This window comes from Heteronotia binoei, chromosome 9 (genome assembly GCF_032191835.1).
Source record: "Heteronotia binoei isolate CCM8104 ecotype False Entrance Well chromosome 9, APGP_CSIRO_Hbin_v1, whole genome shotgun sequence".
In the NCBI taxonomy this organism is placed as follows: domain Eukaryota; kingdom Metazoa; phylum Chordata; class Lepidosauria; order Squamata; family Gekkonidae; genus Heteronotia; species Heteronotia binoei.
In genome coordinates, this window is record NC_083231.1 from 121,466,855 (window position 1) to 121,490,215 (window position 23,361).

Consider the following 23,361-nt stretch of genomic DNA (forward strand, 5'->3'; position numbering starts at 1 on the left):
ATTTTCATAAAGATTAGTGGTGCAGCATATTGCCACCAGAAGCGCTGACTCAACCCATTCCCGGTAACATGTGGAGGCTTTTCAATTATAAGCCCTGGAAACCACTGCGTACCCCAGGGGTCCCCAACATGGTGTGCCCACGGGGGCCATGGTGCCCACTGAGAGCCTCCTTGGCACTCACTAAGTCTTTTCCCAAAGTGGGCCAGGCCGGGTGGGGCTTTCACCCAGCAAGGCTGATCGATTAGCCACTGAAAATGTGATTGCCTGTGAAGATTTTTAAAAATGCTGCTTTGGCAGCAGCTGCCAGCACAGCAGAAACATCTTCATTGTGTGCCTGAAGGGAAGAAGAAGAATTGCAGATTTGTACCCCGCCCTTCTCCCTGAATCAGAGTCTCAGAGCAGCTTACGATCTCCTATATCTTCTCCCCCCACAACAGACACCCGGTGAGGTGGGTGGGGCTGAGAGGGCTCTAGAAGAAGAAGATGACCGCAGATTTGTACCCCGCCCTTCTCCCTGAATCAGAGACTCAGAGTGGCTCACGGTCTCCCCCCACAACAGACACCCTGTGAGGTGCGTAAGGCTGAGAGGGCTCTAGAAGAAGAAGACCGCAGATTTGTACCCCGCCCTTCTCCCTGAATCAGAGACTCAGAGCGGCTCACAATCTCCTATATCTTCTCCCCCCACAACAGACACCCTGTGAGGTGGGTGGGACTGAGAGGGCTCTAGAAGAAGGATTGTGACTCAGAGTGGCTCACACTCTCCTATATTTCCTCCCCCCACAACAGACACCCTGTGAGGCAGGTGGAGCTGAGAGGGCTCTAGAAGAAGAAGACCGCGGATTTGTACCCCGCCCTTCTCCCTGAATCAGAGACTCAAGAGTGGCTCAAAATCTCCTATATCTCCTCCCCCCACAACAGACATCCTGTGAGGTGCGTAAGGCTGAGAGGCCTCTAGAAGAAGAAGACGGCAGATTTGTGCCCCGTCCTTCTCTCTGAATCAGAGACTCAGAGAGGCTCACAATCCCCTATATCTTCTCCCCCCACAACAGACACCCTGTGAGGTGGGTGGGGCTGAGAGGACTCAAGAAGAAGACTGCAGATTTATACCCTGCCCTTCTATCTGAATCAGAGACTCAGAGCAGCTTACAATCTCCTATATCTCCTCCCCCCACAACAGACACCCTGTGAGGTGGGTGGGGCTGAGAGGGCTATGACAGAAACTGTCCTTTCAAGGACAACTCTGGGAGAGCTCTGGCTGACCCAAGGCCATTCCAGCAGCTGCAAGTGGAGGAGTGGGGAATCAAACCCGGTTCTCATAGATAAGATGTGGTGGAGGAGCGAGGGAATCAAGCCCAGTTCTCCGGATTAGAGTCCGCCGCTCTTAACCACTATACCGCAGCTGGCTCTCAAAGCCACATGGGTGGATCAGATAAATTACCAGATTCTTTAAAAAACACCATCTACAGTTTTAATTCTCCAGCCCCAGATTGCCTTCAGAGCCCATTTAGGATTCTCCTTTTTCTTCCACCCCAACATTCCATAGACATAAAATGGGCGGAATTCTAGCAGGAGCTCCCCCCCCCCCGGATGTAGCCAATCCTCCTGGAGCTTACAAGGCTCTTTTTTTGTAAGCTCTTGGAGGATTGGCTACATCGGGGGGGGGGGGGGGGTGGCCTAATATGCAAAGGAGCTCCTGCTAGAATTCCACCCCTGGACATAAAAGAGTTTCTACAACAGACGCCCTCTTGTGGGCAAGCCTGGGCGGCGTGTGAACCGTGCTTTGAGGACCCTTACCAACTGAGTAGCAAGGCGGAACGCCCGGATGATGATCTGGGGGTGGAGACCCTCCTCCACATAAGCCTTCACTTGCTTCAGGAATTCGGCGGCCAGAAGGGTGACTGAGGTGGTCCCGTCGCCAACCTGCAGGGGGAGCACAAAGTGACCTAAATGCCATTTTTCCCCCTAGGGCACGGGTGGCCGACGGTAGCTCTCCAGATGTTTTTTTTTGCCTACAACTCCCATCAGCCCCAGCCTTTGGCCATGCTGGCTGGGGCTGATGGGAGTTGTAGGCAAAAAAACATCTGGAGAGCTACCGTCGGCCACCCCTGCCTTAGGAGACCCACTGAGGAGCCTGCTTTTCCTCTTTCGCCCTTCTCGATTTCACCGCTTCAGGGACAGCTAAATGCTCTCAAGCCCCGTCTGTCTCCTCACGCTCCTCATTACGTCTCAACTGCCTGTCTGGCATTGCAAAATCAACATGAGATCTCCCAAAGGGTGATGAACCCGCGGAACTCACTGCCACAGAAGGGGGGGGGGCAACTCCAAGCATAGACGGCTTCAAGAGGGGATTGGATAAGCATCTGGAGCAGAGGTCCATCAGTGGCTATTAGCCACAAGTATAGATGGAACTCTCTGTCTGGGGCAGTGATGTTCTGTATTCTTGGTGCTTGGGGGGGCAACAGTGGGAGGGCTTCTAGTGCCCTGGCCCCACTGGTGGACCTTCTGATGGCCCCTGGTTTTTTTGGCTACTATGTGACACAGAGTGTTGGATTGGATTGGCCTTTGGCCTGACCCAACATGGCTTCTCTTACGTTCTTATGACACAGAGTGTTGGACTGGATGGGCCACTGGCCTGATCCAACATGGCTTCTCTTATGTTCTTATGTGACAAAGAGTGCTGGACTGGAGGGGCCACTGGCCTGATCCAACAAGGCTTCTCTTATGTTCTTCTGTCTGGGGCAGTGATGATCTGTATTCATGGTGCTTGGGGGGTGGGGAAAGAGTGGGAGGGCTTCTAGTGTCCTGGCCCCACTGATGGACCTCCGGACGGCACTCGGGGTTCTTTTTTTGGCCCCTGTGTGACACAGAGTGTTGGGCTGGATGGGCCACTGGCCTCATCCAGCACGGCTTCTCTTATGTTCCTTCCAAGACAAGGAAGGTTTTCTGGGCTTAATGGCGACTCAGTATACTCAAGCAGAGAGGTGCTTCCCAGGCCCACTAAAGGCTTCACGAAGCTCAGAAAACATTTGCACCAAGAAGCGATGCGAGCCCTGACTTCTGCCGCTCTTTGAGAAATGCCCCCTTATCCCCACCTCTGCATCCTGTGACTTGGCGATGTCCACTAGAGTCTTCGCAGCGGGGTGGACCACATCGAGCAGCTTCAGGATGGTGGCGCCGTCATTGGAGATGGTTGCTTTGCCTACAGCAGAGACCACAAACAAACACCTTAAGGAGACGTCCCAGTAACATGACAGCAAGTCAGTCGAGGTTCTAAACATCTGGGCTCATTCCAAAGTTCACAACACAAGGAAAGTCACCCTGAATCAGTCCAAAGGGTCCGTCTACTCTAGTTTGGTGTGGTGGTTAAGTGTGCGGACTCTTATCTAGGAGAACCGGGTTTGATTCCCCGCTCCTCCACTTGCAGCTGCTGGAATGGCCTTGGGTCAGCCAGAGCTATGGCAGAGGTTGTCCTTGAAAGGGCAACTTCTGGGAGAGCTCTCTCGGCCCCACCCACCTCACAGGATGTCTTTTGGGGGGGAGGAAGGGAAGTTAATTGTACGAGAGCCAGTTTGGTGTCGTAGTTAAAGTGCAGACTCTTATCTGGGAGAACCGGGTTTGATTCCCCGCTCCTCCACTTGCAGCTGCTGGAATGGCCTTGGGTCAGCCATGGCTTCCACTGGAGTTGTCCTTGAAAGGGCAGCTTCTGGGAGAGCCCTCTCAACCCCACCCACCTCACAGGGTGTTTGTTGCGGGGGAGGAAAGTAAAGGAGACTGTGAGCCACTCTGAGATTCAGAGTAGAGGGCGGGATACACATCCAATTTTTTTTCCTCCTCCTCCTCCCTCCCCGTTTTATGTAATGACCAACCAGAGAATCCCAGAACAAATGGGGCACAGAGGCCGAAGCCTCCCTGTTATTACCTCCACGTCCCAGTGCTAGTTTGTGGCTAAGCTGCTGAGATAAATTTAAAGATTAGAGCTCAACGACACCATATTAGGACACTAAAGATTCCATAGCAAGTGATGGCTAAGACGCATTCCAAAGCACAGCTGTGCCCCAAAACCACATTTACCCTTTTTCTCCAGTACCCCAAATTCTGACTTCCTGATAAGAAATAACAAGCTAACGTCCGATTGACAGATCTGCAAAAACAATTCTGTAAGAGTCCTGCCATTAAGATAACTGAACAAAGTTTGAGTCAACTGGGCACCTTTAAGACAAATTAAATTAAATTCTGGGTATAAGCTTCAATACGCATGCGCAGTTCTTCAGATACGCACGCACACAAAAGCTTATGCCCAGAATTAAACTTTGCTGGTCTTAAAGAAGAAAAGGAGATTGGACTGATACTCCGCCATTCACTTCCCAAGAGCGGTTGACAATCTCCTTTCCCTTCTCCTCCCCCCCCAACAGATGCCCTGTGCGGTAAGTGGGATTGAGAGAGCTCTGACAGAAACTGCTCTGGAGCAGGACAAGGTTACTCCAGCAGGTGCAAGTGGAGGAGTGGAGAATCAAGCCTAGTTCTCACAGATAAGAGAGCTATGGCTGACCCAAGGCCATTCCAGCAGCTGCAAGTGGAGGAATGGGGAATCAAACCTGGTTCTCCCAGATAAGAGAGCTCTGGCTGACCAAAGGCCATTCCAGCAGGTGCAAGTGGAGGAGTGGGGAATCCAACCCTGTTCTCCCAGATACGAGAGCTCTGGCTGACCCAAGGCCATCCTAGCAGGTGCAAGTGGAGGAGTGGGGAATCAAACCCGGTTCTCCCAGATAAGAGAGCTTTGGCTGACCCAAGGCCATTCCAGCAGCTGCAAGTGGAGGAGTGGGGAATCACACCCGGTTCTCTCAGATAAGTGTCCGCACACTTAACCACTACATCAAACTGGCTCAGAAGACAGAAGGAAGAAGACAGAAGAAGATGAAGATAGAAGACGAAAAAGAAGAAAGAAGAATACCTCTGTCATCGACAATGAGCTTGTCCATGCCCCGGGGGCCGAGGGTGGTGCGGACGGCCTCGGCAATGACCTGGCAGGCGGCGATGTTGCTGACAAGCTGCGGGACCCCCTGAGAGGTGTCCGTGCCCTCCTTCAGCAGGATAACAGGTGTGGGCTGCAAAGGGCAAGGTGTTAGACAAAGAGCCTCCCAAGCGTTACAAGGTAAACGCGGTGATCATAAATGCAACCAGAATACAGTCGACGGCATTCGATGAAACTGCTGAGCAGACAGGTTAAAACGGATAAAAGGAAGTCCTTCTTCACCCAAAGGGTGATTAACGTGGAATTCACTGCCACAGGAGGTGGTGGCAGCCACAAGCATAGCCACCTTCAAGAGGGGATTAGATAAAAATATGGAGCAGAGGTCCATCAGTGGCTATTATAAACTTTGGAACTGAGGAGCAAAAGTTATATACAGATGTAAAGCAGAACCCTTCTGGATCAGACCAGTGGTCCATCTCAGCCAGCATCCCATCTCACACAAGGGCCAGCCAGTTCCTCTGGATGACCAAAAACAGGGCAGAGAGACCAAGGCCTTCCCCTAAGAAGAACTTCAGAAGAGACCTGCTGGATCAGACCAGTGAGGGTCCATCTAGTCCAGCATCCTGTCTCACCAAATGGACAACCAGTTCCTCTGGAGGCACAACCACAGGGCAGAGAGGCTGAGGCCTGCCCCTGACTTTGATAGTCATAAAGAAGAGGAGTTTGGATTTATACCCTGCCCTTCACTACCCAAAGGAGTCTTCAAGGCAGCTTATAAACTCCTTTCCCTTCCCCATAACAGACATCCTGTGAGGTAGGTGGGAGTGAAAAAGCTCTGACAGAAACTGCTCGCCAGGGATTATGGGGTTGACTGCCTCTGAATGGGGAGGTTCCCTTTAATCACCACTTTGGGGTCAGGAAGCAATTTCTCTCCAGGCCAGATTGGCCAGGGATCCTGGAGGCTTTTTGCCATTTTCTGGGCATGAAGAAGAGGTCAATAGGGATGTATGTATGGGGGGAGGTATTTGTGAAGTTCCTGAATTGTGCAGGGGGGTTGGACTAGATCAGGGCTGGCCAACAGCAGCTCTCCTACAACTCATCTGGAGAGCTACCGTTGACCAACCCTGGACTAGATGAGCCTGGAGGTCCCTTCCAACTCTATGATTCTAACAGGGCAGTGGCCAAGGCTTTCCCCTAAGCATGTCAGAAGAGCCATGCTGGATCAGACCAGTGGTCCCTCTAGTCTAGAATCCTGCCTCATGCAGTGGCCAGCCAGTCCCCCTGAACAGCCAACAACGTCTTAGAGGCCAAGGCCTTCCCCTGATGTTGCCTCCTAACTCTGGGATTCAGAAGCTTAGTGCTTCTGAATGTGAAGGTTCCCTTTAGTCACCATGGCTAAGAGCCACTGGTAGACCGGCCCACCATTAATTTGCCCAATCCTCTTTTAAATGCCACCTATATCCATGGCAGTATAATAAAAAGTAGAGACAACACCCTGCCAACAAAAGTCCATACAGTCAAAGCGATGTTATTCCCAGTAGTCATGTATGGCTGTGAGAGCTGGACCATAAGGAAGGCCGAGCGCAGAAGAATTGATGCTTTCGAGCTGTGGTGCTCGAGAAGGCTCTTGAGAGTCCCTTGGACTGCAAGAAGATCCAATCAGGCAGTCCTAAGGGAAATCAACCCAGACTGTTCCCTGGAAGGTCAGATGCTGAAGCTGAAGCTCAAATATTTTGGCCACCCAATGAGAAGGGAGCACTCCCTGGAGAAGACCCTGATGCTGGGAAAGACAGAAGGCAAAAGAAGAAGGGGACGGCAGAAGATGAGACGGCTGGACAGTGTTACTGATGTGACTAACACGAATTTGAGCAGACTTCGGAAGATGGTGGAATACAGGAGGGCCTGGCGTGACTTTGCCCACAGGGTCACAAAGAGTCGGACTGTGCAACTGAACAAAATACCCATGGTCATCACTACCTCCCCCGGCAGCACATCCCACAATTTAACCACCTGTTGAGTAATGCTTCCTTCCGTTTGTACCGCCCTTCACCTTTACTGGGTTACCCCCAAGTTCTAAGATTTGGGGAGGGCAGGGGGTCACTCCACCCACTCTGTCTGCTCCAGAAGGTGCTGAAAGCCCTCTAAGGGGTGGCCAACGGTAGCTCTCCGGATGTGTTTTTTTTTGCCTACAACTCACATCAGTCCCAGCTAGCATGGCCAATGGCTGGGGCTGATGGGAGTTGTAGGCAAAACTACAACTCCCCCCCCCTACGCATTGCAGAGGAAAAAAAGAACACCAGGGACAAATATGTCATCTTCCTCCTTGGGAGTTTTTGGCAACCGGCTGGACAGGGAAGCAGAGACAGAAGAACCTCTTCTGACGTATAACCCTCAACAACCTCGCGAGGACATAGCAGGAGTCCAGTAGCGCCTTTAAGACCAACAAAGTTTTATTCAGAATGTCAGCTTTCGTGTGCTAGAAGCACACTTCATCGGGCAACAGGACCGAACGGCAAGCAGTCCTAAATACAGAGAAAGTGGGCAGCGAATTAGTATGCAAAATCCTGGGCATGTATTTTGTTGGTTGGCTGGCGTTGACCGGGCTGCAACAACAAGAAGGCGATAACAGTCGGAATAGCAGACTGATGTCTATGTCATTAGGCGTGAAGCGCAATAAATAAGAGTCTGTTGTAACGTTAGCTCAAATGGACCCCAAAATTGTGATTCTTTTCATCTGCTAAAAACATTTCCATCACTCCGCATACTAATTCACTGCCCACTCCCTCTATATTAAGGAGTGTTTGCCATTCCATCCTAATTGTCTGATGAAGAGTGCTTCTAGCACACGAAAGCTTACATTCTAGGGTTGCCAATCACCAGGTGGGGGCAGGGGATCCCCCGGTTTGGAGACCCTCCCCCCGTTTCAAAGTCATCAGAAAGCTGGGGGGGAGGGGAGGGAAATGTCTACTGGGAACTCTATTATTCCCTATGGAGATTTATTCCCATAGAAAATCATGGAGAACTGATCCGCAGGTATCTGGGGCTCTGGGAGGGCTGTTTTGGGGGGTAGAGGCACCAAATTTTCAGTATAGCATCTAGTGCCTCTCCCCAAAATACCCCCCAAGTTTCAAAAAGATTGGACCAGGTGGTCCAATTCTATGAGCCCCAAAAGAAGGTGCCCCTATCCATTATTTCCTATGGAAGGAAGGAATTGAAAAGGTGTGCTGTCCCTTTAAATGTGATGGCCAGAACTCCCTTTGGAGTTCAATGATGCTTGTCACAGCCTTGATCTTGGCTCCACCCCCAAAGTCTCCTGGCTCCACCCCCAAAGTCCCCAGATATTTCTTGAATTGGACTTGGCAACCCTATTACATTCTGAATAAAACTTTGCTGGTCTTCAAGGAGCAACTCGACTCTGCTTTCTACTGCTTCAGGCCCACCTGGATCTATCTTGCCAGGGCATATCAGGGGTCTTGCTGCCTGAACCCCAAAAGACTCTACTTCCCACCCTGCACCGGGAGACTTCAGGAACTTTTGCAGACCCCCGTGTAATACTCCGGGGACGGGGATTCCCTGCTCCAGCGAGAAGCGCACGCTAAAACCAAAGGAAATCTCTACCATGGGATCCCCAGCCGACAGCGTGTGACAATGGCGCCCCATCGCAAGACTACATCTCCCAGCATTCCCCGCGAGGGGCACTCCGTTCCACCACCAGAGCCGGCTCGCGAAAAGCTTGCCGGTACTCGTAGTGCCTACGAAACACAGTCTCGCCGCAGTTCACCCTTAACGACGACGCCCATGTACCCGGCGGCGAGGGGGAGGGGCCTCCATATTTCCCTCTTGCGGCCGCTAAATCGCCTCAGCCCCCGCCAATACCGGCCTCTCCCCACCGGGGAGACTCTCCCAGGGACGGAGACCCGTCGAGGAAGGAGGCGAGGCCGTCCCCGAGGCGGATGGAAGCCGATATCCCACCCCCCCTTATCCCCTCACTCACCATCATCTTGACGGCTCGGCCCCGGCTAACGGTCCCTTCCCACAATGCCCTTCGCGCGCACCTAGAAGCTTCCCGCTGGGAGGCGGGCCAAGCTGAGGAGGAGGAGCTTAAAGCGAAAGACGAGCCTGTCCCAGGAAGAGGGACTCTATGCTAAAATAGTGGGAAAGAGCGGCTCATAACGGGTCACCATAGAGGCGGAGGAGGTATTCAGTGGTTGTGCCCCGCCCCCGGAGCGAATTCTCCCTGCAGGCGGCTATCAGAAGGGGCGGGGCAGGAGGAGCCTGGGGTTGCCAACTCTGGGGTGGGAAATTCCTGGAGATTTGGAGATGGAATCTGGGGAGGTGGCTGTGATGCCATAGGGGTGGCCAACGATAGCTCTCCAGATGTTTTTTTGCCTACAACTCCCATCAACCATCGGCCATGCTGGCTGGGGTTGATGGGAGTTGTAGGCAAAAAAACATCTGGAGAGCTACCGTTCACCCATCAAAGGGGCTGTCTTCTTTCCCACTCGTGTCTCACGACAGGATTCTCCGTTTCAAGTTTTACTGAGTTTATATAAAAGGGGAAAATACAAAGAAAAAATAAAATATACACACTACAATTATTTCTACTACAGACAAAAGCTATAAGGTTCATTATTCTCAGAAGATTTGTTGGCTTCCAGGCTGCTTGCCAGCCTCCAGGTGGTGGCTGGAGATCACCCGCATTTTTTTTGTTTGTTTAAAAGATTTATCCTCCTTGCAATCAGTTCCTTACAAGCAAATACATCTCATAGAGTTATCTCGGGGAATCAGGAATTTACACAATAAGACGTATTTCCATCTCCTCTCAATGTGAATATTCTAGACATTTAAAAATAGAAAAACATATCTATTTGTATAAAGTTATAGAGAGCACCCGCTTTGACAACTGATCTCCAGCTGGCAGAGATCAGCTCCCCTGGAGAAAAGGGCTGCTTTGGAAGGCGGACTCCAGGCATCTGGACCATCCTGAGGCCCCTCCCTTCCTCAAACTCCGCCCTCTCCCGGCTCCACCCCCAAAGTCTCCAAGTATTTTCCACCCCAGATCTGGCAACCCTATCGCCAACATACAAACATGCTATTGGACTCAGATCTCAATTTCCTCCAGGGCTGCCAACTCCAGCTTGGAACATTCCTGGATACGATGAAGAAGACGACAGTAGATTTATACCCCGCCCTTCTCTCTGAATCAGAGTCTCCGAGCGGCTTACGATCTCCTTTATTTCTTTCTCCCGCAACAGACACCCTGTGAGGAGGGTGGGGCTGAGAGAGCTCTTCCAGAAGCTTCCCTTTCAAGGATAGCTCTGCAAGAGCTAGGGCTGACCCAAGGCCATTCCAACAGATGCAAGTGGAGGGGTGGGGAATCAAACCCAGTTCTCCCAGATAAGAGTCTGCACACTTAACCACTACACAAAACTGGCTTGTTGCAAACAAGATCTTAATGATCTTCGGGGCACATATGGGGAAAGGCTGTCCTGTAGGTATGTCGGTCCCAGGCCGTGTAAGGCTTTAAGAAGAAGACTGGAGATTTATACCCCACTCTTCTCTCTTAATCAGAGTCTCAGAGCGGCTTACAATCTCCTTTATCTTCTTCCCCCACAACAAACACCCTGTGAGGTAGGTGGGGCTGAGAGAGCTGTCACAGAAGCTGCCCTTTCAAGGACAACTCGGCGAGAGCTCTGGCTGACCCAAGGCCATTCCAACAGGTGCAAGTGGAGGAGTGGGGAATCCAACCCCGTTCTCCCAGATAAGAGAGCTCTGGCTGACCCAAGGCCATTCCAGCAGCTGCAAGTGGAGGAGTGGGGAATCAAACCCGGTTCTCCCAGATAAGAGTCCGCACACTTAACCACTACACCAAACTGGCTCTCTGAGGGGGTGGAGCCTTCATAAAGTGGCTTTTGGGGAAGGGAGCAGTGAGAGGCCTCACAGGGGTACAGTACCATTGAGTCCACCCTTCACAGCGCCCATCTTCTCGAGGGGAACCAGTCTCTGTACTCTGAAGAGATAATTTGTAATTTGGGGAGGTTTCCAGACTGGGGTCAAAATATGCAAATTAAGGACTGGGGTGTAAGGATATCTAGAACCATGAAAGCACCGTGTAGAGACCTGTTGAATCTTCCGTTACTGTGCATCAACAATTATTAAGCAATAAAGAGAACCAATGCTTCCAAAGAATTGTAATGATATATTATTAAAGCTCTGTGTCTACTCAATGAACTAGACGCAGGGTTGGTCAAACTTGCTTGATGTAAGAGCCACACAGAATAAATGTCAGATGTCTGAGAGCCGCAAGACATGAATTTCAGATGTTTGAGAGCTGGAAGGAAGGAATTGTTGTGTATGCAGACTCAAATGAAGACTGTTAATGGGCGTTCCTGCCAGGCTCATTGCAGCCAGACGAATGGCGTTTTGGGATTCTGGAACAATGGGCAGCAGGATCCAACTCCCTACTGCCCTGCACCAATCACAGGCCCCTAGCTGGTTTGAATGACCCAATCGCATGTTTGCGCGGGAAGCCTGCATTGTATATCGCTGGCCCCGTTCCTCACTCTTATAATACAGCCCATACTATGCTGTATCTAATAAAGAGCCAATGTCCACTACCACCTCGCCTCTTTGATGCATCGAACCCACTATATTATAGTGGTGTCGAGGATGGGATCCTGGTAAGTGGGTCCAGCCACTGGCATCACACCGCGGATCGCTGCCTCTGCGTCCAGCACCACCCTCCGCTATAGAAGGAAGGCAGGCAGGCAAATAGATGAGAGAGGTAGCAAGAAAGTAACTTTGAATGCATTATTCAAGCTGCTGGCTGGCTTGGAGAAGTAATTTATAGAGAGAACTGCCCTCTCCAAGCTGGCTGATGAGGGCTTCGAGAGCCACACAGTATATGTGAAAGAGCCACATGTGGCTCCCGAGCCACACTTTGGCCTAGGGTTGCCAAGTCCAATTCAAGAAATATCTGGGGACTTTGGGGGTGGAGCCAGGAGACTTTGGGGGTGAAGCCAGGAGACATTAGGGGTGGAGCCAAGATCAAGTCTGTGACAAGCATCATTGAACTCCAGAGGGAGTTCTGGCCATCACATTTAAAGGGACGGCACACCTTTTCAATTCCTTCCATAGGAAATAATGGATAGCGGCACCTTTTTGGGGGCTCATAGAATTGGACCACCTGGTCCAATCTTTTTGAAACTTGGGGGGTATTTTGGGGAGAGGCACTAGATGCTATACTGAAAATTTGGTGCCTCTACCCCAAAAAACAGCCCCCCCCAGATACCTGCGGATCAGTTCTCCATGATTTTTCTATGGGAATAAATCTCCATAGGGAATAACAGAGTTCCCAGCAGACATTTCCCTCCCCTCCCCCCGCTTTCTGATGACCCTGACGCAGGGGGAGGGTCTCCAAACCGGGGGATCCCCTGCCCCCACCTGGGGATTGGCAACCCTAGTTTGGCCACCCCTAAACTCTGGAAGCCTAACAATAGTTGGGCTGATCTCTCAAAAGCATCTGCCAAAATAAAATTTAGTTCGTCTTATTTCCACCGTGCGGGCCAACTTTTCAGTGGTCTTTTTTTTTTTTTTCCTTTCTGGGATGTGCTTGTCCTGGATCTGGGCAGGTGGAAAAGCTTGGAGGCGAGATGAACTACATTTCCCATCATGCCATAGCTCAGCTTCCGGACTCCACACCCTTTTTCCGTCGCACTTCCAGCATTCCCTATCACGGGGAGCTGTTCTGGTTAGAAAACTACATTTCCCATCACGCCGTAGCTCAGCTTCCGGGACTCCACACCCTTTTCCCGTCGCACTTCCCATCATTCCCTATCCGGGAAGCTGTCCTGGTTCGCAAACTACATTTCCCATCATGCTCTAGCCCCACTTCCGGTGTCCTTCCTTCCTTCCCCTCAGCCCTGCCGCCGGGATGCTGCGGGGGCTCCTGGCTTCCCCGGGTCCCGCTTCTGCCCTCCTGGGTCGCCGTTTCCCGGGCCTGCCGCTCCTGACGGCGCCTTGCCGCGGCAGGAAATCCCGCCACGACCCTCCGGCCAAATCCAAGGCCGACCGGATCAAGCTGCCGCCGCCCGTCGACCCGGTCGAGCTGCCGGTGGTGCAGGAGCGCTACAACCAATACCTGCGCATCACGCGGGCCCTCCGGTGAGCGCGGGCCCTGTCATTGGGGGCGGGCGGCGTCAATCAGAGGAAGCGGCCAATCAGGGAAGCCGGGGTGGCCTCGCGCTGGGGGAAGCCACCTTTTGGCGGGGCGTGGGGGTGCAAAGGACCCCCCCCCCGCCGGCTGCAAAGGAATGGACGGGCCGGAATCTCTTTGCCCTCCTCTCTCCACGTGGCGCAGAGCAGCAAAGTAGCAGTAGGGTGATCTGAACTCTCTGCTCACGACCTGAGTTCGATTCCGGCGGAAGCGGATTTCAGGTAGCCGGCCCAAGGTTGACTCAGCCTTCCCTCCTTCCGAGGTCGGTAAAATGAGTCCCCAGCTTGCTGGGGGGATAGTGCAGATGACTGGGGAAGGCAATGGCAAACCACCCCGTCAAAAGTCTGCCGTGAAAACGTTGTGAAAGCAGCGTCACTCCAGAGTCGGCAACGACCGGTGCTTGCACAGGGGACCTTTCCTTTCCCTCCACGTTTTTTTGCAGCTGAGCGACAGGCAGCAGTCCAACAGGTCTTGCATTGCGCTGAATTGCGCTACATTGACTAAAGCGCTGCTCCCTTGGGCAGGCTCAAGTGAAGTTTGAATCTCAGCAAGGTTTGAACCAAGGCTGTCGCCAGCAGGGGCAGTGCCACGCTTTGCTCGTCTTCCCGTTCGTTGGAAGAGGTGGGGTTGCGTGGGTGAGGGATAGGGTTGCCAAGTCCAGTTCGAGAAATAACTGGGGGCTTTGGGGGTGGAGCCGGGGGCAAGGTTGTGACAGGGATGATTGACCTCAAAAGGGAGTTCTGGCTGTCACGTTTAAAGAGGCAGCACGCTTTTTAAATGCCTTCCCTCCGCTGGAAATAACGAAGGATCTGTGGGCAACACCTTCTAGGGCTCATAGAATTGAAACACCCTGCTCCAATCTTTTTGAAACTTGGAGGGTGTTTCGATGAGAGTCGGCGGATGCTGTGCTGCAGATTTGGTGTCACAACCTCAAAAAACAGCCCCCGCAGAGTCCCGGATACCCATGCATCAATTCTCCATTATACCCTATGGGAATTGGTCCCTTTATACCCTAGGGAATAATGGAATGCCCAGCAGACATTTCCTCCCCCACCCCCCGCTTTCTGATGACCCTGAAGCAGGGGGGGGGCCTCCAAACCAGGGGATCCCCTGCCCCCACCTGGGGATGGGAGACCCTCGTGAGGGACCAAGACTAGTTCTACCCTAGCCCAGAAGACTCGCAAACTACCACACAACAGTGGGGTGTGCACAGCTAAAGCAGGCTCTCACCAAAACGCTCTGGGACTGAAATGGGAAAGCTTATGCTACAGCGCAAAGGAGGCACCTTGTTCGATTTAACGAAAGGGAAGACTGGGCAGGGGGTGCTGCAGATTCTGTAGGAGGCGCTGCCATTTTGCCCCCAACCCTCCCCCCCCCCTGCCCTGCTGGCTGCAGTTCTGGTTTTAACCGTGGGGTTACCCTGATGTGTTCTCCACTGCATCACACTCTTGAAGCACAAAGTTTGAGTCCACTGGTATCTGAAGAAGCATGCACGCACCCAAAAGCTTGTAGCCAGAATGAAACTTTGTTGGTCTTACAGGTGCCACTAAACTCCAACTTTGTTCTATAGCAGGGGTGGCTCTCCAGGTGTTTTTCTTGGCCTACAACTCCCATCAGCCCCAGCCAGCATGGCCAACGGCTGGGGCTGATGGGAGTTGTAGGCAAAAAAAGCATCTGGAGAGCTACCGTTGGCCACCCCTGTTCTATAGCTTCAGACCAACAGGGCTGCCCACCTGGATCTATAATTTGCCTTGAGTCTTAGCAGGACGGTGAGGGACGGTGGCTCAGTGGTAGAGCATCTGCTTGGGAAGCAGAAGGTCCCAGGTTCAATCCCTGGCATCTCCAAAAAGGGGTCCAGGCAAGTAGGTGCGAAAAACCTCAGCTTGGGACCCTGGAGAGCCATGAATGAGGCTGTGGCTCAGTGGTAGAGTATCTGCTTGGTAAGCAGAAGGTCCCAGGTTCAATCCCCAGCATCTCCAGTTAAAAGGACCAGGCGGGAGGTGATGGGAAAGACCTCAGCCTGAGACTCTGGAGACTAATGGGCAAGGGTTGTGGCTCAGTGGTAGAGCATCTGCTTGGTAAGCAGAAGGTCCCAGGTTCAATCCCCGGCATCTCCAACTAAAAAGGGTCCAGGCAAGTAGGCGTGAAAAAACCTCAGCTTGAGACACTGGAGAGCCGCTGCCAGTCTTAGTAGACAAGACTGACTTTAAGGGACCCAGGGTCTGAATCAGTAGAAGGCAGCATCAGATGTTCATATGTCCACTGTAGGTTGGGAAGGGACAGTGGCTCAATGGCAGAGCATCTGCTTGGCAAGCAGAAGGTCCCAAGTTCAATCCCTAGCATCTCCAACTAAAAAGGGTCCAGGCAAAGAGGTGTGAAAAACCACAGCTTGAGACCCTGGAGAGCAGGGGAGGGACGGTGGCTCAGTGGTAGAGCATCTGCTTGGGAAGCAGAAGGTCCCAGGTTCAATCCCTGGCATCTCCAAAAAAGGGTCCAGGCAGATAGGCGTGAAAAACCTCCGCTTGAGACCCTGGAGAGCTGCTGCCAGTCTGAGTAGACAAGACTGAATTTGATGGACCAAAGGTCTGATTCAGTAGAAGGCAGCTTCATATGTTATGTTATGTTAGTAAGAAAAGTGGGTTCTAAGTAACCTATAACTATTGCTAAGCTGGAACGGGTGAAAGCGACAGGAGGTGACCTCGCAACCCTCTCTGTAAGGGGGAAAGCAATGAAGGACACCGTAGCGGTGTTCCCTCTAAGCTGAGTTAGTGTGAGCTAGCTCACGGATTTTTGCCTTAGCTCAGGAAGGATGACCCCAGAGCCACACTCATGGATGCAGGAGACTCACAGCTTCAATGCCAGGAGCTCCCAAAGTAGAATTTTTGCTCACAGGACCTCTGCAGCGTAGAGGGAACCTTGCACCGCAGCTCTTTTTAATGTCCTCTGCAACGCTCTCCTCCAGGGCCGAGTTCAAGTTTGAGCTGCTGCAGCAGCGCTATGCGGAAAGGTACGGCGAGACGGGGATGCAGCGGAAGGAGGCGGCGGAAAAGGAGCACCAGCAGCTGATGGCCTTCAACGATGCCGAGAACCGGCGTCTCCAGCAACGGAGGTGAGAACGAGACCGAGCTGTTGTGTGTACGAAAATTGGAGAGGTGGTGGCATGGGGGGGGGGCTTGTGGGGGCACTGCTCCCTGGCTTCCAGATAGGGCCCCTCAACTTCCAGGGGGCCTGCAAGAGTGCAGCCTGCTTTTTTCTTTTTTCTCGTGGTTGCGCCGGTGAAGCGTCATGAGAGCCCGTTTGGTGGAGCGGTTAAGTGCGCTGACTCTTATCTGGGAGAACCGGGTTTGATCCTCTGTTCCTCCGCTTGCACCTGCTGGAATGGCCTTGGGTCAGCCAGAGCTCTCGCAGGAGTTGTCCTTGAAAGGGCAGCTTCTGTCAGAGCTCGCTCAGCCCCACCCACCTCACAGGGTGTCTGTTGTGGGGGAGGAAGGGAATGGAGATTGTGAGCCACTCAGAGATTCAGAGTGTAGGGTGGGATATAAATCCAGTATCTTATTATTGAGAGAGCCGGTTTGGTGCAGTGGTTAAGTGTGCGGACTCTTCTCTGGGAGAACCGGATTTGATCTCCCACTCCTCCACTTGGAGCTACTGGGTTGCCCTTGGGTCAGCCATAGCTCTGGCAGAGCTGTTCTTGAAAAGGCAGCTTCTGGGAGAGTCTTCTCAGCCCCACCCACTCCACAGGGTGTCTGTTGTGGTGAAAGAAGGGAAATTAATTGTAAGAGAACTGAGTTGGATTCCCCACTCCTCCACTTGCACCTGCTGGAATGGCCTTGGGTCAGCCAGAGCTCTCTTATCTGGGAGAACCGGGTTGGATTCCCCACTACTCCACTTGCAGCTGCTGGAGTGGCCTTGGGTCAGCCATAGCTCTCTTATCTGGGAGAACCGGGTTTGATTCCCCACTCCTCCACTTGCACCTGCTGGAATGGCCTTGGGTCAGCCAGAGCTCTCTTATCTGGGAGAACCGGGTTGGATTCCCCACTACTCCACTTGCAGCTGCTGGAGTGGCCTTGGGTCAGCCATAGCTCTCTTATCTGGGAGAACCGGGTTTGATTCCCCACTCCTCCACTTGCACCTGCTGGAATGGCCTTGGGTCAGCCATAGCTCTCGCAGGAGTTGTCCTTGAAAGGGTAGCTGCTGGGAGAGCTCTCTCAGCCCCACCCACCTCACAGGGTGTCTGTTGTGGGGGGAGAAGATATAAGAGATTGTAAGCCGCTCCGAGACTCTGATTCAGAGAGAAGGGCGGGGTATAAATCTGCAGTCGTCATCTTCTTCCGTGGCCGCCAGAGCCGGGAGAGCTGAGCAGGGCACAGTGCACTGTGGCAGCAAAAGCAGCAGGCGGAGAAGACAGAGGCGGAGGAAGCCACGTGGAATGGGGCCGGGGGGGTGGAACGGATGGAGCTTCTGGCTGCGAAGTAGAAGATAGTGGATTTATATCCCGCCCTGTCCTCTGAATCTCAGAGTCTCAGAGCGCTCACAATTTCCTTTACCTTCCCCTGCCCCCCCACTACAGACACCCTGTGAGGTAGGTGGGGCTGAGAAAGCTCTGACAGAAACTGCCCATTCAAGGGCAACCTCTGCGAGAGCTCTGACTGACCCAAGGCCATTCCAACAGCTGCAAATGGAGGAGTGGGGAATCCAACCCGGTTCTCCCAGATAAGAGTCTGCGCACTTAACCGCTATGCCAGACTGGCTCTCCTTGGGTGGGGGGGAGTGCTTGGGTGGGGGAGAGGGAGGTGGAAGGAACCCCCCCCACCCCCATTTTCAGGCAAGGCCCAGTCCCCTCTTGACTCCAAAGTTTTAGGGTTGGCTGCCTCAACTTGGCCTCTTTCAGAGCCTCCAGCTTCTGCCCCTACCCCAGAAAGCTTCTGAGAAGCGGCAAGCCCCCCGCAGTGGATGGGAAAGGGGGCCCCCTGGCTTTTTAAAAAGCCCCCCCTCCCCGACTTTTAAAATCCTGGCTACGGCCCTGGGTAGCGGCATCTTCAGTGGGAAAAATGACACCGTCTTGCCAGAGATCCTGTTGTGGGAAAATACGGGCTGCTTCGCTAGGCCTGCTCGGGACGGGACTGTGGGTAATGTAAGGCAGCCGTGAGGAATGAGGAAGCCGGAAGCGGTGGGCGATCTTAGCAGGAGCTGGGATGTGTAGAAGGGATGTTGAACTGAGTGGGGGGCCAGGTGGGAAGGAAAGCTCAGGAAAAGATGCCGCATTTGGGGCCCCAACTTCTTGGCGGGGGGCACCAGGGCACCCGCCGAGTGTTTTTAGGAAAGGAGCTGAACCAGCTGGGACTCTTGCCCAGCAAGGCTTCTGATTGGCCGCTGGGCATTTAATTGGCAGTGCAGATTTTTTAAAGAATGTCCCTACGGCGGCAGCTGCTGCCACCACAACACACGGATCTTTGTTGTGTGGCTGAAGATTAAACTATGGCAGCCGTTTTGTGGCCCTGCCCACCATGCCGGGTCAGAATTTAGGGAAATTGACCCTTTTCCTATGACTCCCATTCCCACCAGGTTCTGGAAAGGGAGGGGGGGATGACTGGAAATGACAATTGAACCAATACAGAATCCACAAACAACAAGTCCAACAAAGTCCGGAGCAATGAAGGTAATTTCTTCCAGACTTTGTTGGCCTTGTTTGCGGATTCTGTACCTGTACAGTTGTGGATGGATTGGATACTGTTCTTAGGGAACGTTTGGATTGCTGCGGTGCTCGTGATCAGTCTGGTGTGGTGGTTAAGTGTGCGGACTCTTATCTGGGAGACCTGGGTTTGATTCCCCACTCCTCCACTTGCACCTGCTGGAATGGCCTTGGGTCAGCCAGAGGTCTCTTATCTGGGAGAACCGGGTTTGATTCTTCACTCCTCCACTTGCACCTGCTGGAATGGCCTTCGGTCAGCCAGAGCTCTCTTATCTGGGAGAACCGGGTTGGATTCCCCACTCCTCCACTTGCACCTGCTGGAATGGTCTTGGGTCAGCCATAGCTCTCTTATCTGGGAGAACTGGGTTTGATTCCCCACTCCTCCACTTGCACCTGCTGGAATGGCCTTGGGTCAGCCAGAGCTCTCTTATCTGGGAGAACCGGGTTTGATTCCCCACTCCTCCACATGCACCTGCTGGAATGGCCTTGGGTCAGCCATAGCTCTCTTATCTGGGAGAACCGGGTTGGATTCCCCACTCCTCCACTTGCAGCTGCTGGAATGGCCTTGGGTCAGCCAGAGCTCTCTTATCTGGGAGAACCGGGTTGGATTCCCCACTCCTCCACTTGCAGCTGCTGGAATGGCCTTGGGTCAGCCAGAGCTCTCTTATCTGGGAGAACCGGGTTGGATTCCCCACTCCTCCACTTGCAGCTGCTGGAATGGCCGTGGGTTAGCCACAGCTCTCGCAGGAGTTGTCCTTGAAGGGGCAGCTGCTGTGAGAGTCCTCTCAGCCCCACCAACCTCACAGGGTGTCTGTTGTGGGGGGAGAAGGTATAGGAGATTGTAAGCCACTCTGAGTCTCTGATTCAGAGAGAAGGGCAGGGTATAAATCTGTAATTCTTCTTCTTCTTAAGTGTGAATTCTGTACTGAGCGAATGTACAAAAATAATGTTATAGTGAATTTTCCGGAGAGTTTTTTGAGAACTCTTTGTATTACAGGTCAAATGAGAGAAGAGGGGTTAGGTTAAGAGAGAAACTGTACATATCTAGGGTGAAATAAGTAGGTTTAAATAGTTTTACGTTCTTACTCTCCAGTTTATTGCTTATTGTGGTTTTGGGTTTGGTATTGTCGGCGTGTTCATGTTTTGGTGTTGGTGTTGTCGATTTCCTTTTTAATCTTGTATGGTATGTGTTGGAAATAAAAAGAAAATATTCGGGGGGGGGGAGAGAATTCTTTATATTATACACAGCCCATGTATAATTTTTTTCCCCCAGCCTCCATGAGGAGTCTGGAAATCTCCCGGAATTACAGCTCACAGAGTCGGCTCTGTGGCGTTATACTACGCTGAGACCCCTCCCCTTCTTCGCCCCCAAATCTTCAAGTTCCAAACCAGGAGACTGCAGTCCAAGGCTGTACGCTGCCGTGGCTCCACTCCCCTCAGGAATGAGAGTGTGATCGGAGTCAAACCAAAGGCAGGACGGCTTTCTTTCTTTCCAGAAAAAGGGCCCTTTGTTAAGGGACTCCACTTGTCTTCCTGCCGCAAACGCCCTGTTCTTTCTGGTTGCCTCTTGCAGGGAGGAGCGCCTCCGAAGGGAAGAGGCCGAAGAGAAGGAACGGCGGCTGAAGGGTGCCCAGAATGCAGCCGCCCAACTGGAGGAATTCCTCAAGGAGAGGGAGAGAGAGGTGCTCCAGCTACAGGTAAGGAAGGCTGGGGGTGGTGCTCGGCCGTTTGGCCTGCAGACGTGACCATTTGCCTCGTACCCAGGTCCGCCAATGTAAGAACATCAGAAGAGCCCTGCTGGGTCAGACCAGGGAGGGTCATTCCAGTCCATCCTCCTGTCTCACACAGTGGCCAACCAGTTCCTCTGGAAGGCAAAGAACAGGACAGAGAGGCCGAGGCCTTCCCCTGAGAAGAACATCAGAAGAGCCCTGCTGGGTCAGACCAGGGAGGGTCCATCTAGTCCAGCCTCCTGTCTCACGCAGGGGCCAGGCAGTTCCTCTGGAGGGCCAACAACAGGGCAGAGAGGCCGAGGCCTTCCTAAGAACATCAGAAGAGCCCTGCTGGATCAGACCAGTGAGATTCCTTCTAGTCTGGCATTCTGATTCACACAGTGGCCAACCAGTTCCTCTGGACAGCCAACAACAGGGCATAAAGGTCGAGGTCTTCATAAGAACATCCCGGTTCTCCCAGATAAGAGAGCTCTGGCTGACCCAAGGCCATCCCAGCAGGTGCAAGTGGAGGAGTGGGGAATCCAACCCGGTTCTCCCAGATAAGAGAGCTCTGGCTGACCCAAGGCCATCCCAGCAGGTGCAAGTGGAGGAGTGTGGAATCCAACCCGGTTCTCCCAGATAAGAGAGCTCTGGCTGACCCAAGGCCATCCCAGCAGGTGCAAGTGGAGGAGTGGGGAATCCAACCCGGTTCTCCCAGATAAGAGAGCTCTGGCTGACCCAAGGCCATCCCAGCAGGTGCAAGTGGAGGAGTGTGGAATCCAACCCGGTTCTCCCAGATAAGAGAGCTCTGGCTGACCCAAGGCCATTCCAGCAGGTGCAAGTGGAGGAGGGGGGAATCAAACCCGGTTCTCCCAGATAAGAGTCCGCACGCTTAACCACTACACCAAACTGGCTCTCGGTCGGGTAAAAACATAGATCTGAGATCTTTTATCCTAGCCGGAAGGTGCGAGGGGTGTTGTAAAGGGAGAGATTTGGGTTTGATTTCCCTATCAAAGAATTGCTTGTAAATTTTCATCCTTCCCAAACTTTTCTTGGCCAACACCCTCCCACTTTCTGACTATAATAAAAGGACTCAGATCTGTATTCTACTCACGTCTGACAAAGGGACAAGTCGACTCTTGTCCACTTGAACCCTGCAACTCTTGTTGGACTCTTACTTGCTCTGAGGGCTTTTTTTTGTAGCAGGAACTCCTCTGCATATCAGGCCACACCCTCTTGATGCAGCCAATCCTCCGAGAGCTTACAGAAGGCTCTCGGAGGATTGGCTACATCCGGGGGTGTGGCCTAATATGCAAAGTGGGGATTCCTGCTCCAGAAAAGAAAGCCCCGGTTCTCAGGCTAGAATCTTATCTATTCTGAGGATGGTGTTTGAAAAACAGTGCCACCAGCATGTCACTTTTGGCCTTCATCCGATTAAGGGACTTGGGTTTTGTCTAAACAGGAGGATGCCAAGGAGTTCATCACCCGCGACAACCTGGACGAGAAGATCGAGGAGTGCCTGAACAATCCCCGCAACTACAATTTTGCCGTCGACAAGGACGGGCGGGTGGCCAAGCGGAGCGTTCTGTCTTAGGGGCCTTCCTGGGAGAGGCATCCCCAGAGAGCCGACCGACCGTCCCTTCCGCCCAGACTCAGAAAACAACGAACTCAGCAGGAGCGATACGTCGGCCTCCGGATCGCCGGACCTGTTGGCGTCGATGCGGGACTTTGCCGCTGGGTGAACTTTGCTGCTCTTCTTCGCTCGGAGCTGTTGCGTCGCCGGAAGAATAAAGGGATGGGTTTTGCTTTCGAGCGCCGGCTGGCTGTGTCTGAAACCTGTGCTCTTTCTCCATTTGGCAGGCTGGGTTTTGGAACGATGCTGAAACCCTCTCCTCCAAACACCTGGGCACTGTCTCCCTGAACTTCCTTAGCTGTGGCAGCAAGGTTGAAACTAGGTATCACGGGAACGCAAAATCTAGGGTTTCCAGCTCTCGGACGGGAAATTATGGGAGATTTGTGGGAGGGCAGAATTTAGGGAGGGGAGGAACCAGTGGGGTGGAATGCCATAGACCAGGGGTGGCCAACGGTAGCTCTCCGGGTGGTTTTTTTTTTTGCCTACAACTCCCATCAGCCCCAGCCAGCATGGCCAATGGCTGGGGTTGATGGGAGTTGTAGGCAAAAAAAAAATCTGGTTACCGCTGGCCACCCCTGCCATAGACCAGGAGTGTCAAACGTGCAGCTCGGGGGCTGAATCAGACCCCCGGATGTCTCCTATCAGGTCCACAAGCAACTCACCGTCATCTGCTTCCGTCTCCCTCTCTTTGCTTCCTTCTGCATCACCGCTTGCTTTGCCAGGCTTGCTCAATCGCACAGGAGCTACAGAGCAAAGTTCCTCCCTTGGGGAGGAAGTGGGGGAAGGAGAGCTCGCTTTGCCAGGCTGTCTCAGTCACACGGCAGCGCGACTGAGCCAAGCCTCGCTTTCTTCTGTTGGCTGAGGCTCAACCAGCCAGTGAGGTGGATTAGGCTGAGTGCGTGTGTTCTTTAAAAAGTTTATATCTCGCCTACCTGGCGTTACATTTTATGACACACACGGCCCGGCCCAACAAGGTTATTGGAATTTACCATTAGCACCAATTATTTTAATATGTTTCAATTGTCATACTGCTTAAGGTTTTAATGAGTTAGTACTCAATATTTGTAAATGTTTTTATTGTTGTAAGCTGCCCTGAGCCTGCTTCGGTGGGGAAGGCGGGATATAAATCCAATGAAATAA

General features: G+C 52.7%; 2 protein-coding genes across 2 annotated transcripts in view; one reads left to right on the forward strand and one right to left on the reverse strand.

Annotated features, from left to right (window-relative positions):
* CCT7 (chaperonin containing TCP1 subunit 7) overlaps positions 1-9,108 on the reverse strand; it is a 31,348-nt gene extending 22,240 nt beyond the window's left edge. The window contains exons 1-4 of the mRNA XM_060247202.1: positions 8,967-9,108; positions 4,952-5,105; positions 3,093-3,199; positions 1,795-1,920 (exon numbers count right to left, since the gene is read on the reverse strand). Coding sequence (XP_060103185.1) covers positions 1,795-1,920; positions 3,093-3,199; positions 4,952-5,105; positions 8,967-8,972 — 393 coding nt within the window. The 5' untranslated portion in view covers positions 8,973-9,108. The remainder of the gene's footprint in view (positions 1-1,794; positions 1,921-3,092; positions 3,200-4,951; positions 5,106-8,966) is intronic.
* A 3,706-nt stretch (positions 9,109-12,814) lies between these two features.
* On the forward strand, positions 12,815-22,400 carry MRPS26 (mitochondrial ribosomal protein S26). The gene is made up of 4 exons (XM_060247203.1): positions 12,815-13,135; positions 16,150-16,296; positions 20,453-20,576; positions 22,051-22,400. The coding sequence occupies exons 1-4, from the start codon at positions 12,906-12,908 to the stop codon at positions 22,180-22,182; spliced, it is 633 nt and encodes a 210-aa protein (XP_060103186.1). The 5' UTR covers positions 12,815-12,905; the 3' UTR covers positions 22,183-22,400.
* The last annotated feature ends 961 nt before the right edge of the window (positions 22,401-23,361 follow it).